Source organism: Schistocerca piceifrons, chromosome 8 (genome assembly GCF_021461385.2).
Source record: "Schistocerca piceifrons isolate TAMUIC-IGC-003096 chromosome 8, iqSchPice1.1, whole genome shotgun sequence".
NCBI classification, from domain to species: domain Eukaryota; kingdom Metazoa; phylum Arthropoda; class Insecta; order Orthoptera; family Acrididae; genus Schistocerca; species Schistocerca piceifrons.
In genome coordinates, this window is record NC_060145.1 from 429142121 (window position 1) to 429154310 (window position 12190).

A 12190-nucleotide genomic window follows, 5' to 3' on the forward strand; every position below is an offset into this window, starting at 1 on the left:
AATTTCTGTACATGATTGTTTTACATACCCTATTAGAGTTGCACTATGCACATATTAAACAATTGAAACTCCAGGTTGGAATAACGACGACAACATAAGGAATAGGATAGATTGGTGTTCACTGTAAAGACAACCCATTGAGTTGCAGACAGGTGCAATGAAAAGACTTGTTACACATGGTCAGAGCTGCTTATGGTGGCAGCCAAATGTGTGTGAAGTGCACTTGCTTGCATGAATGTGTGTAGGTTTTCTTTCCTGAGGAAGGCTTTGGCCAATAGCTACATGTGTAACAGTCTTTTCGTTGTGCCTGTCTGTAACTAAACAGGTCAATTTTATGGTTATTAGTTATGTACATATAATATTTTATATTGATTTTTCTGTAAATGCGACACCCCCCATGGGGCTAATTGCACTTTGGTGAGTACATGCTTGGCAACCATGGGTCGCCAGCCCTCGCAGCACCGCTTCTCTTTCAGTAGTGCTTGTCTCCTCTTCTTCTGTCCTTTTCCCCCTCTCCTTGGGAGATGTCTCGTGCCTCCATGGGCTCTTGAAGCTCATTTGTGTTGGTTTACTTGTAGGACTCTTCTCTCTTGCACTGCTCTTTCCCTATACTGTTCCTGTATCGCTCTTTCCCTGCACTGCCCTTTTCCTGTATCGCTCGTTCCCTGCGCTGCCCGTTCCCTGCGCTGCTTTTTCCTCTGTCCCTTTTCCGCTCTTTCCTTGTTCTGCTCTCTCTTTCCTCCACTGCGGTGTTTGGAGCCATTCTTTCTTTCCTCCTTTCCTTCTTATCTTTTCTTCTCCTCCCTGTGTGTGTCTGATGGCCACCCATGCGTTTGCCACGTTGCAGGAGACTGGGTAACAGGTAATTCCCATCCCTGGGTTGGCATGTAGGGCCCGCACATACCCCCTGGTACAGGCCAGGCCCAGGCAGGGGTGATTGCCTGCGCTGTTACCTTCCTCCTCTGCTGATTGGTCCCTCCGTCTGTTGTTCAGGAGGTGTGATCTAAGGTGAGGACAATCACCTAAGGCGGGGGGCTCCCATTTGGAGAGCCCCTGGCTGGAAGGAGTGCGCCATTGGAGACGCTGGCAATCATAGGGAACTTCTGCCCAATGACTGACTTCCCTTCTCTTTCTCAGAGTGTTTCCAATAAACAAAAGTGGAATGAGGCTCCTGCCTCAATGTCTCTTCCTGTTGCACCTCAATATCTAGTGGTCTCACCTTTAGATGAAAACCAGACTTTTGCTATGTGTTAACCCCTTTGTCATAGAGAAAGGTGTGGATGGCATCGCCGGTCCTGTAAAGCCGTGCTCTCGTCTCCACAGTGGTACTCTGCTTTTGGAAGTTGATAGTGCTCTCCAGGCCCAGAAACTACTCAAGGCCCAAATCCTCCACGAATAAAAGTGGAGGCTCACAGGACACTTAACTCATCCCACAGTGTTATCTACACCCAGCTGTTGGATGGTTTGACGGAGGACAATTATCTATCGGATCAGAGCATTACTGCTGTTCATCGAGTTACGAAAAAGGAAGCTGCCGATGTGGTGCCCGCTTGCACATTGTTCCTGACTTTTGATCGGTTAACGCTTCCTACCAAGGTAAAGGCAGGCTATGAAGTCATCTCTGTGCGCCCTTACGTTCCCAATCCATTGCGGTGTTATAAATGCCACCAGTTCAATCATACCAGCACGTCATGTAAAAACGCAGCCAAATGTGTCACTTGTAGCAGGGATGCACATGGGGGCACCTGTCCTCCTCCTTGCCCCCCACTGTGTTAATTGTCCGGGAGACCATGCTGCTTCTTCTCGTTCTTGTCCCATCTATCAAGATGAGCGATCTGTTCAGGAGGTAAGGGGAAGGAGAAGTTACCTTTTCCTGTTGCCCGGAAACTGTTGACGAGCCGTTAACCGACTGTCCCTTTCTATGGAAGCTACAGTACCGTGTTCTTCGCCCTCACCAGCGAAGACGGTTGCAACACAGCTAACGAACCATCAGTTCAAAAAGGAATATTCCCGGGAAGATTTCTTGCGTACCTAGAGTTCGCAGCCATCTGGCTCTTATGCCAAAAGCCAAAACAGTCATCCAAAGGCAAACAGTCTTCCCCCTCTCCGACTCGGTCCTTTTCAACTGACAGACACCGGGGAAGCTCCATTGGTCCCACTGAGTTGCTGGACGAAGATCCTTCACCTGTGGATTCCAGTGGCTGTCCTCCCTCGATGGCTCACCCTAAGTGGCTGTCGAGGTGAGTGTTTCTTCTTCATTCTCTGGTGTTCGTAAATTGTATGGCCCTTTTACAATGGATTATCTGTGGCCTGGCCGCGGTGGTCTCGCGGTTCTAGGCGCGCAGTCCGGAACCGTGCGACTGCTACGGTCGCAGGTTCGAATCCTGCCTCGGGCATGGATGTGTGTGTTGTCCTTAGGTTAGTTAGGTTTAAGTAGTTTTAAGTTCTAGGGGACTGATGACCACAGCAGTTGAGTCCCATAGTGCTCAGAGCCATCTGTGGCCTTCGGTCTAACAGGGCAACCTCCAACTGCTCCAATGATAGCAATGTCTGCTTGTAGTCTGTCACCAAGAAACCAAGCTACCTCATAAAGATCATTTTGCTCTTTCCCATTTTACTTCGCTACGGATGGACCTTCCCCTTACGGCAGGGATCCCTGCTCATGGTGGGGTCATGCTGCTTCTACGAAATGATGTTTGTCATCGTCCTATCCCCTTGCACACTCACCTGTAAACAGTAGCTGCCCGTGTTTTCCTGTTTGAATTTACCTTTCCCCTCTGCACCATTTATATCCCTTCGTCTTCTGCTGTCACTAGGGCGGACGTGATGCAGCTTGTTGTTCAGCTTCCTCAACCCTTTCTGTTTCTCGGTGACACCAATGCCCATCATCCTCTTTGGGGTCGCCTGTCACCTGCCTGAGAGGTTCTCTTTTGGCAGATCTTCTTAATCATCTTAATCTTGTGTGCCTTAACACTGGCAAAGCCAAGTTTCTCTCTGATTCCATGCACACTTATTCCCACTTAGACCTCTCGATCTGCTCTGCCCAGCTCGCTCGATGTCCCAGAGTGGTGTGCTCTTTTCGATACTTACTTGAGTGACCACTTCCCTTGTGTGACTCGCCTGTACAATCATACCCCCATCACAGCGGCCTGCTTATTGGAAATCCTCTCTTGCTGACTGGAGGTTATATTCCTCCTTGGCAGTGTTTGACGAACGACCGTTTCCCTGCTGTGATGATCATGTCGAGCACCTTGTGGACGTTATTCTCTCAGCTGCCAAACAAATCGTCTAATCCTCGTACTACTACTTCTACCTGTCGGGTCCCAGTCCCTTGGTGGACTGTGGAGTGTGGCAATGTGAATCATGACCGACAATGTGCGCTTCGTGGCTTTCACCCTCATCCTATGTTAACGAACTGCATCCGCTACAGGCAGCTATGTGTGCAGTGCCGTCACACTGTTAAGGAAAGCAAGAAAGCATGCTGGGTTTCCTTCACCAGCTCGTTCAACAGATTTATTCTGCCCCCTCTCATTTGGGGTGGCCTGCGCCGCCTTTCTGGGACTACTGCCCACTCCCCGATTCCTGGTCTGACTGTGGCGGGAAACGTCATAATTGACCCTGTCAATATTTTCAACGCTTTGGGCTGGTACTTTGGGGTGGTTTCAAGCTCCACCCACTACCATCCTGCCTGCCTTCCTTCCTCAGAAACAGGCGGAGGAGGCTCGTGCAATCTCTTTCCTGTTTTTGAATCGAGAATGCTACAATATTCCTTTTACTATGAGGGGGCTCGAGCATGCTCTCTCCTGATCTAGGTCTTCTGCTCCTGGACCCGATACAATCCACGTCCTCATGCTGCAGAATCTCCTTCCTGCGGGAAAATGCTTTCTCCTTGATACCTACAACCATATTTGGATTGACGGTGTATTTCCCATGCTTTGGCGTGAAGCTACTGTTCCCCTACCTAAGCCTGGTAAAGATAAGTCTCTTCCTTCCAGCTATCATCAAATTTCCCTTACCAGCAGCGTTTGTAAGGTGATGGAACGCATGATACATGGTCGATTAGTGTGGTGGCTGGAGTCACACCATCTTCTCACTAATGTCCAGTGTGGGTTCCAAAAGCGCCGCTCAGCGGTTGATCATCTCATCACCCTGTCGACGTTCATCATGAATAATTTTCTGCAGAAGCGACAAACAGTGGCCGGTTTCTTTGATTTGGAGAAAGACTATGGTACCTGTTGGCGGACATACATTCAAAGTACTATGCACACACTGTGAACAGTTCAGTGACCGGGTTGTTCTAATCAGAATCGACAGCAGACCAACACCGACAACGATAGTTCAGGTATACATGCCGACGTCGCAAGCTGAAGATGAACAGATAGAGAAAGTGTATGAGGATATTGAAAGGGTAATGCAGTATGTAAAGGGGGACGAAAATCTAATAGTCATGGGCGACTGGAATGCAGTTGTAGGGGAAGGAGTAGAAGAAAAGGTTACAGGAGAATATGGGCTTGGGACAAGGAATGAAAGAGGAGAAAGACTAATTGAGTTCTGTAACAATTTTCAGCTAGTAATAGCGAATACCCTGTTCAAGAATCACAAGAGGAGGAGGTATACTTGGAAAAGGCCGGGAGATACGGGAAGATTTCAGTTAGATTACATCATGGTCAGACAGAGATTCCGAAATCAGATACTGGATTGTAAGGCGTACCCAGGAGCAGATATAGACTCAGATCACAATATAGTAGTGATGAAGAGTAGGCTGAAGTTCAAGACGTTAGTCAGGAAGAATCAATATGCAAAGAAGTGGGATACGGAAGTACTAAGGAATGACGAGAAACATTTGAAGTTCTCTAACGCTGTAGATACAGCAATAAGGAATAGCACAGTAGGCAGTACAGTTGAAGAGGAATGGACATCTCTAAAAAAGGGCCATCACAGAAGTTGGGAAGGAAAGCATAGGTACAAAGAAGGTAGCTGCGAAGAAAACATGGGGAACAGAAGAAATACTTCAGTTGATTGATGAAAGGAGAAAGCACAAACATGTTCCGGGAAAATCAGGAATACAGAAACACAAGTCGCTGAGGAATGAAATAAATAGGAAGTGCAGGGAAGCTAAGACGAAGTGGCTGCAGGAAAAATGTGAAGACATCGAAAAAGATATGATTGTCGGAAGGACAGACTCAGCATACAGGAAAGTCAAAACAACCTTTGGTGACATTAAAAGCAACGGTGGTAACATTAAGAGTGCAACGGGAATTCCACTGTTAAATGCAGAGGAGAGAGCAGATAGGTGGAAAGAATACATTGAAAGCCTCTATGAGGGTGAAGATTTGTCTGATGTGATAGAAGAAGAAACAGAAGTCGATTTAGAAGAGATAGGGGATCCAGTATTAGAATCGGAATTTAAGAGCTTTGGAGGACTTACGGTCAAATAAGGCAGAAGGAATAGGTAACATTCCATCAGAATTTCTAAAATCATTGGGGGAAGTGGCAACAAAAAGACTATTCACGTTGGTGTGTAGACTATATGAGTCTAGCGACATACCATCTGACTTTCGGAAAAGCATCATCCACACAATTCCGAAGACGGCAAGAGCTGACAAGTGCGAGAATTATCGCACAATCAGCTTAACAGCTCATGCATCGAAGCTGCTTACAAGAATAATATACAGAAGAATGGAAAAGAAAATTGAGAATGCGCTAGGTGACGATCAGTTTGGCTTTAGGAAAAGTAAAGGGACGAGAGAGGCAATTCTGACGTTATGGCTAATAATGGAAGCAAGGCTAAAGAAAAATCAAGACACTTTCATAGGATTTGTCGACCTGTAAAAAGCGTTCGACAATATAAAATGGTGCAAGCTGTTAGAGATTCTGAAAAAAGTAGGGGTAAGCTATAGGGAGAGACGGGTCATATACAATATGTACAACAACCAAGAGGGAATAATAAGAGTGGACTATTAAGAAGGGTGTAAGACAAGGCTGTAGCCTTTCGCCCCTACTCTTCAATCTGTACATCGAGGAAGCAATGATGGAAATAAAAGAAAGGTTCAGGAGTGGAATTAAAATACAAGGTAAAAGGATATCAATGATACGATTCGCTGATGACATTGCTATCCTGAGTGAAAGTGAAGAAGAATTAAATGATCTGCTGAACGGAATGAACAGTCTAATGAGTACACAGTATGGTTTGAGAGTAAATCGGAGAAAGACGAAGGTAATGAGAAGTAGTAGAAATGAGAACAGCGAGAAACTTAACATCAGGATTGATGGTCACGATGTCAATGAAGTTAAGGAATTCTGCTACCTAGGCAGTAAAATAACCAATGACGGACGGAGCAAGGAGGACATCAAAAGCAGACTCGCTATGGCAAAAAAGGCATTTCTGGCCAAGAGAAGTCTACTAATATCAAATACCGGCCTTAATTTGAGGAAGAAATTTCTGAGGATGTACGTCCGGAGTACAGCATTGTATGGTAGTGAAACATGGACTGTGGGAAAACCGGAACAGAAGAGAATCGAAGCATTTGGGGTGTGGTGCTATAGACGAATATTGAAAATTAGGTGGACTGATAAGGTAAGGAATGAGGAGGTTCTACCCAGAATCGGAGAGGAAAGGAATATGTGGAAAACACTGATAAGGAGAAGGGACAGGATGATAGGACATCTGCTAAGACATGAGGGAATGACTTCCATGGTACTAGAGGGAGCTGTAGAGGGCAAAAACTGTAGAGGAAGACAGAGATTGGAATATGTCAAGCAAATAATTGAGGACATAGGTTGCAAGTGCTACTCTGAGATGAAGAGGTTAGCACAGGAATGGAATTCGTGGCGGGCCACATCAAACCAGTCAGTAGACTGATGGAAAAAAAAAATGCACACATGGGGCCTCCATGGTCAGCTTCCCACTTCATCCGGGAATTTTTAGCAGACTGAGTTTGCTAGGTACATGTGGGTTCCTCCTCATCCCACACCTTTTCACAGGAGAGCGGGGTGCCTCAGGGCTCTGTACTGAGTGTTGTCCTCTTCGCCATAGCCTCAACCCCATTATGGACTACCTTCCAGCTGGCATTTCCGGCTCTCTTTTCGTTGACGACTTTGCTGTTTATTGTAGCTCCCAGCGGACGTGTCTCCTGCAACACTGTCTTCAGCATTGTCTGGACCTTCTCTGTTTGTGGAGTGTCACAAATGGTTTCCACTTTTCTGCTACCAAATCCGTTTGCGTCTTCCACTGTCCTTGCAACTGGGCCAAAATGCTCTCTCATTCGTGGATGCAAAGTAGTTCTCCCCACATGTACCTGGCTGCACGCTGCACCCGGTCCCTGGTCCCTCAATGTCCTTCGTGTGTTGAGTGGTACACTTCTTGGGAGCTGACCGGACTGTCCTCCTCCGCCTCTATCGATCTCTTGTCTGCTCCAAGGTGGATTATGGACGCATTGTCTACTCCTGTGCACGGCCGTCTATCTTACGCCATCTAAATACAATACACCATTTGGGGATCCGTCTCGCCACTGGTGCCTGCCGTACTAGCCCTGTTGCGAGTGTGTACGTGGAAGCCAGTGGATTACTGCTGTCATACCGGCGCGACATCCTACTTGGTAGGTATGCGTGTCGACTTCGTTCGATGCCAGGCCACCCGACCTTTGACCCTTTTTTTGATTACATTCTTGAGCGCCAGTACGAGATGTACGTTTCTTCTCTGCGGCCTCCCGGTGTCTGCCTTCTTCACCTGCTTCAGCGGCTACAGTTTACACTTCCTGCCGCTTTCTGAATGGGGGAGAGCCCTTCACCACCTTTCCTTCAGACACAGGTTTGTGTTCGTTTTGACCTCAGCTCATTCCCGAAGGAGTCAACTTCCGAGATGACCTATCACTGCAAATTTCTTGAACTTCACTCACAAGATGCCGATAGCATATTTTTGTACACTGGTGGTTCCAAGTCTGCCCAAGGTGTTGGCTGTGCTTTTATCGTCGGGGCTGATAAGTTTCAATACAGACTTCTCAACCAGTGCACAATTTTTACAGCAGAGCTTTTTTCCTTCCATCAGGCTGTTTACTACATCCCCGTCACTTGTTGAGTGGCGACCCTGCACCCAGCTGTCCTTTCTGTAGCAAACTGTTAATTGTCAGACACTTTCTAATCCTCTGCCCCTATTTTAGCCACTTATGTCTCAGGGTCGGGCTGCCGCCTGCTTTGCCAGACATTTTAGCAGGTGACATGCGAGCTGTGGCTCGCGTTTTAAATTTTTTAGAAAGCAGTAATATGACAAAAGAGATTTGATTTCTACCTGGTGACTCTGGTGCCTTATCGGCGTCTTTTAGATACTCTTCCGCAATGTCTTGATGTTTTAGATTTGTTTTTTCTTCCTTTTTGTATTGGACCCCGCAACGGTTTCTTTACCCTCACAGTCCCAGAATTCTATGGGCACTTATGACCTTAGATGTTTTGCACCCTAAAACACCACAAAAAAATCTAAATGTGACAAACACTCTCTCTCTCTCTCTCTCTCTCTCTCTCTCTCTCTCTCTCTCTCTCTCTCTCTCTCCCTCCCCCCCCCTCCCCCCCCCTCCCCCCCCCCCTTTCCCTGTCCCTCTCTGAGAGAAAGAGAGATCAGTATGTTGAATATGAACAGAAAGGAAAGATGCTGCTTTGCCCAAGTTTCAGCCCCCCTCCAGAGTGTGCGCGCATGCGTGTGTGTGAGAGAGAGGAGAGAGAGGGGCAGTGAAGGTATTTTTAGTTTTTTTCCTGTGTGCTCTTCTAAGAGCATTATTTTTTGTTCTACTTTTAAGAGACAATATTTAGACGTGTGTATTAAATCTTACTATGATTATTCTTGAAACCAAAATGTTATGTTTGAGATATTTCATTCACTAACAAAGCATACATTTTTAGATACAGAAAAAAATGGGATACAAGGAATTTCAAATGATTCACATTCTTGAACAAACTGTGTTGTCACATTAGTAATACTTCCTGAACTACAAATCTTTGAAAAAGATCATGTTGGTGTATAGAAGAAAAATAAGACTTTTAAATAAAGTATGTCAATCCTTAAATGCTGATATGCAGAGTAATATTTTTAGTGCACTTTGTTTCATTTATTGAAATGTCAAATATTTCATTGTGAAAAATGTTTCTATGATTAATAATAATTATAATCAATGTAATGTAAGTTACACTTAATAAGGCTGGGAAAAAGATAAGTTCTGTAAAATGATTTTCACTTTTCCTTTACATACTGTATCCAAATTAGACAAGAAAAAGAATTATGAAGAAAATAATATTTACATTAGTAGATGTAGGAGGAAAAATGGAGATGTTCCGCATTGGTATATTTCACAGAACACTGTGTTTGTGCCAGAAATTTTGTATTGTTTGAAACTATCCATAAATAGACCTGGGTGGTGCTGGGGGGAGCAGAATCTTAATTGGTTTAGTGTAATGTTTTATAATTTAAATTTTTTACCTCCAGTTATTAATGGAAAATAAATAAACGTGCAAAAATGCGATGCCCTTTGCTGGTAGTCATGTCTGGTTATAATTAACGCTTTTCTCTGTTGCAGACACACCTGATGAGCAAACTGGTGGAGATAGTAGCAAGAGTAATAGTATAACCTCTGAGCATTCAATCCATTCTGTGGGTGTGAGTGCATCTTCGCAAAGCAGTTCAACAAATAGTCTTCCCCCGGCCACAGATGGCAATGATGGCAATTATCCTCCTTCGGTCCGTAGGCACAAGGTGTGCTGTTGCTTGGCATTGCTTGTTCTCATTTCTTTAGAGTAGTAGTAGTTGTTGTTGTTTTTTATATTTTTTATTTGGTTATTTGTATCTGGACTTCTTTCAACTGCTCTTAAAAATTATATAACTGGTACTGGACAGTGGATAATTGTTTGAAACATTTATCTTGCTAGAGGAAAAAAGTGCCTGCTATTTTAGGAAAAACCACCTGTTATTTTGCTGGTGTTAATACCAACTGCGAGAATCGGACTGCAGTAAGGTGAGTGCGATGTTTCAATAACCCTCCAACTAATCATACGCTCTATTTCCTTTCTTACTGCCTCTTTCTTTGCCCAAGGGGTGCCATAAGACGTTCTACAATAAGTTTCATGCGGGTATACTTCCATTTTATATTCATATCCCTTAATAACACTAGGTTGTTTACGAAAAATGTTATGACGTATCCATAATCTCCTCAATTTTATTTATATTCATTTCTGGAATGGAAGATTTTCATTAACTCAAACATGCACGTCATTGTTCATATGGAGAGTACACTGCTCTGCAAAACTTAGGACAAGCTAGACAGGGTAACATAACATACGAACTGCTAAGTGGAAATGAATTAAAAGTGTGGGAGCGTATTACCAGAGGTCTCAGTCAGGCGCAGAAAGTTCAATGTCACATGGTGTGAGGTCATTGTGACAATTGCACCAAATAGGGCTGGTCCCACAATACAAGGCTGTTAAAGGAACAGGAAAAAAAAACAATGTGTGTCAATCTGCAAGCAGTTATGGTGTAGTATGATGGTGATCTTCATTACAACATGGTCTGGAGACAATATTTGGACGACTTCACATGGGGAAAAGATGCCAGGAAACTGGAAGGACGAAGTAGTGTGGTGTGATGGTGTCTAATATTGCCTTAGCATAATGGCCTCCAAACCTTCGCACTCATTGGTGACCATTGTTGAGACACCGTGCTCTTTCCTCATATGCATATTTTCAGGGGTGCATTTGTCCCTGACTTCATTTTAGTGGATAAACAATACAGGTGAAGGAGCTTTTGGGACAAGGGGATACACACGGAATGAACTGGCCTGCCGTTCCTCCAAATTAAATCCAACCAAGCATGTGTGTGATACATTGGGGAGACGATTTGAGCACATTCACTTGCATCAACAAGCATCCAGCAGCTGTCAACCATACGGGTGGAGGAATGGAACACCTTCCAACCTTGTGATCAGCATTGGAGCAGGTTACAGAGCACACATTTCTATCCATGGTGATCACACAGCCTATCAGGAACCATGTCCCACCTTTTGTAATGTCAAGGAGACGATTGAAAATTACAGAGCCTTCAGTGTCATTACTGTTGTTGAAGAAAACTTATTTCTCTTAGGCTCGTTGTATTTCTTTCAATTACCCTCTGTACTATACTGTAGTGGTTCTTTCTATGTATGATCCAGTTTTCATAGAGCTGTTACTTGGCAGTGACATATCATGTGTGAAATTTACTTTTGTTTATAAGTTTTGCACACAGTGTCTTTTTAATGGCTTACACACCATTAGTAAGGTAATTTTATCCAAAATAAAGCCAGGCATAAGCACAGTGATTGCAGTGAATGCTCTGTCGACATGTCACAGGAGTTGATCGGAGTAATCAGAAAGTTCAAGTAAACACTTGTATATAATATTCAGAGTTGTAACTGTCATTTTCTTATATTATTCTTGGTTATCATTAATGTGGAATCATCCATGGTGGCGAATATTTCAGTGTAAATCTGTGTCCATAATCTGTTACTTTCAAGAGAAAATAAGTTTTTATCATTTAAACTGGTAAATAGTCTCATTAGTTATGGCAACAGGTCAAAACATGAAATTTGTACTTATTTCAAAGTAACATATATTTACACTAGTCGTCAAGTTCCCCTAAACGGATTAAAGCAATTTCCAGGATAGTTTATTGGATAATGACATGTCCAATGTCCATCCACTGAGTGTGTGTGTGTGTGTGTGTGTGTGTGTGTGTGTGTGTGTGTGCTCTCTTTCTAATATCCTTGACATTGACAGGATGGTAACTCTGGTGTCCCGTAGGATGTGGTGGTCGTGAAGCTAGTGTAATAGAGTGCCTCAGGTGATGAAAGCAACAAATTTGTGAAAACTAATGTGTAAGATATATATATTTTTTGCTGATTAGTGTTATTTACGCTTGGCGTAGTTTGATGTGTTTGAAAAAGGCTTAGCAGCCCACCACTTTGAACTCCATTTAAAATTATAATTGGTTATGTTTGGAATACATAGTTCAGCAGAGGACACAAGAAATCAGTTATGTTGAGTTTCAGTATAGGGTCATCATTATTGTTTTGTTGTTACACATATGCAAACATCTAGGGTTGTGCCTCTGTGGTTAACAACCATAGTTGTAAATCGGAGCTTGCTCCACCCAAGGTTAACTACCTTTGAAAGTAAA

At 44.0% G+C, this 12190-nt stretch overlaps 1 protein-coding gene across 1 annotated transcript in view; it reads left to right on the forward strand.

The window, feature by feature from the left end:
- The window catches only part of LOC124711225 (serine/threonine-protein kinase Tao), a gene marked incomplete at its 5' end in the record, with an annotated part of 153862 nt that overhangs the window by 39012 nt on the left and 102660 nt on the right, over positions 1–12190 (forward strand). Inside the window, 1 exon segment of the mRNA XM_047241184.1 lies at positions 9564–9739. Coding sequence (XP_047097140.1) covers positions 9564–9739 — 176 coding nt within the window.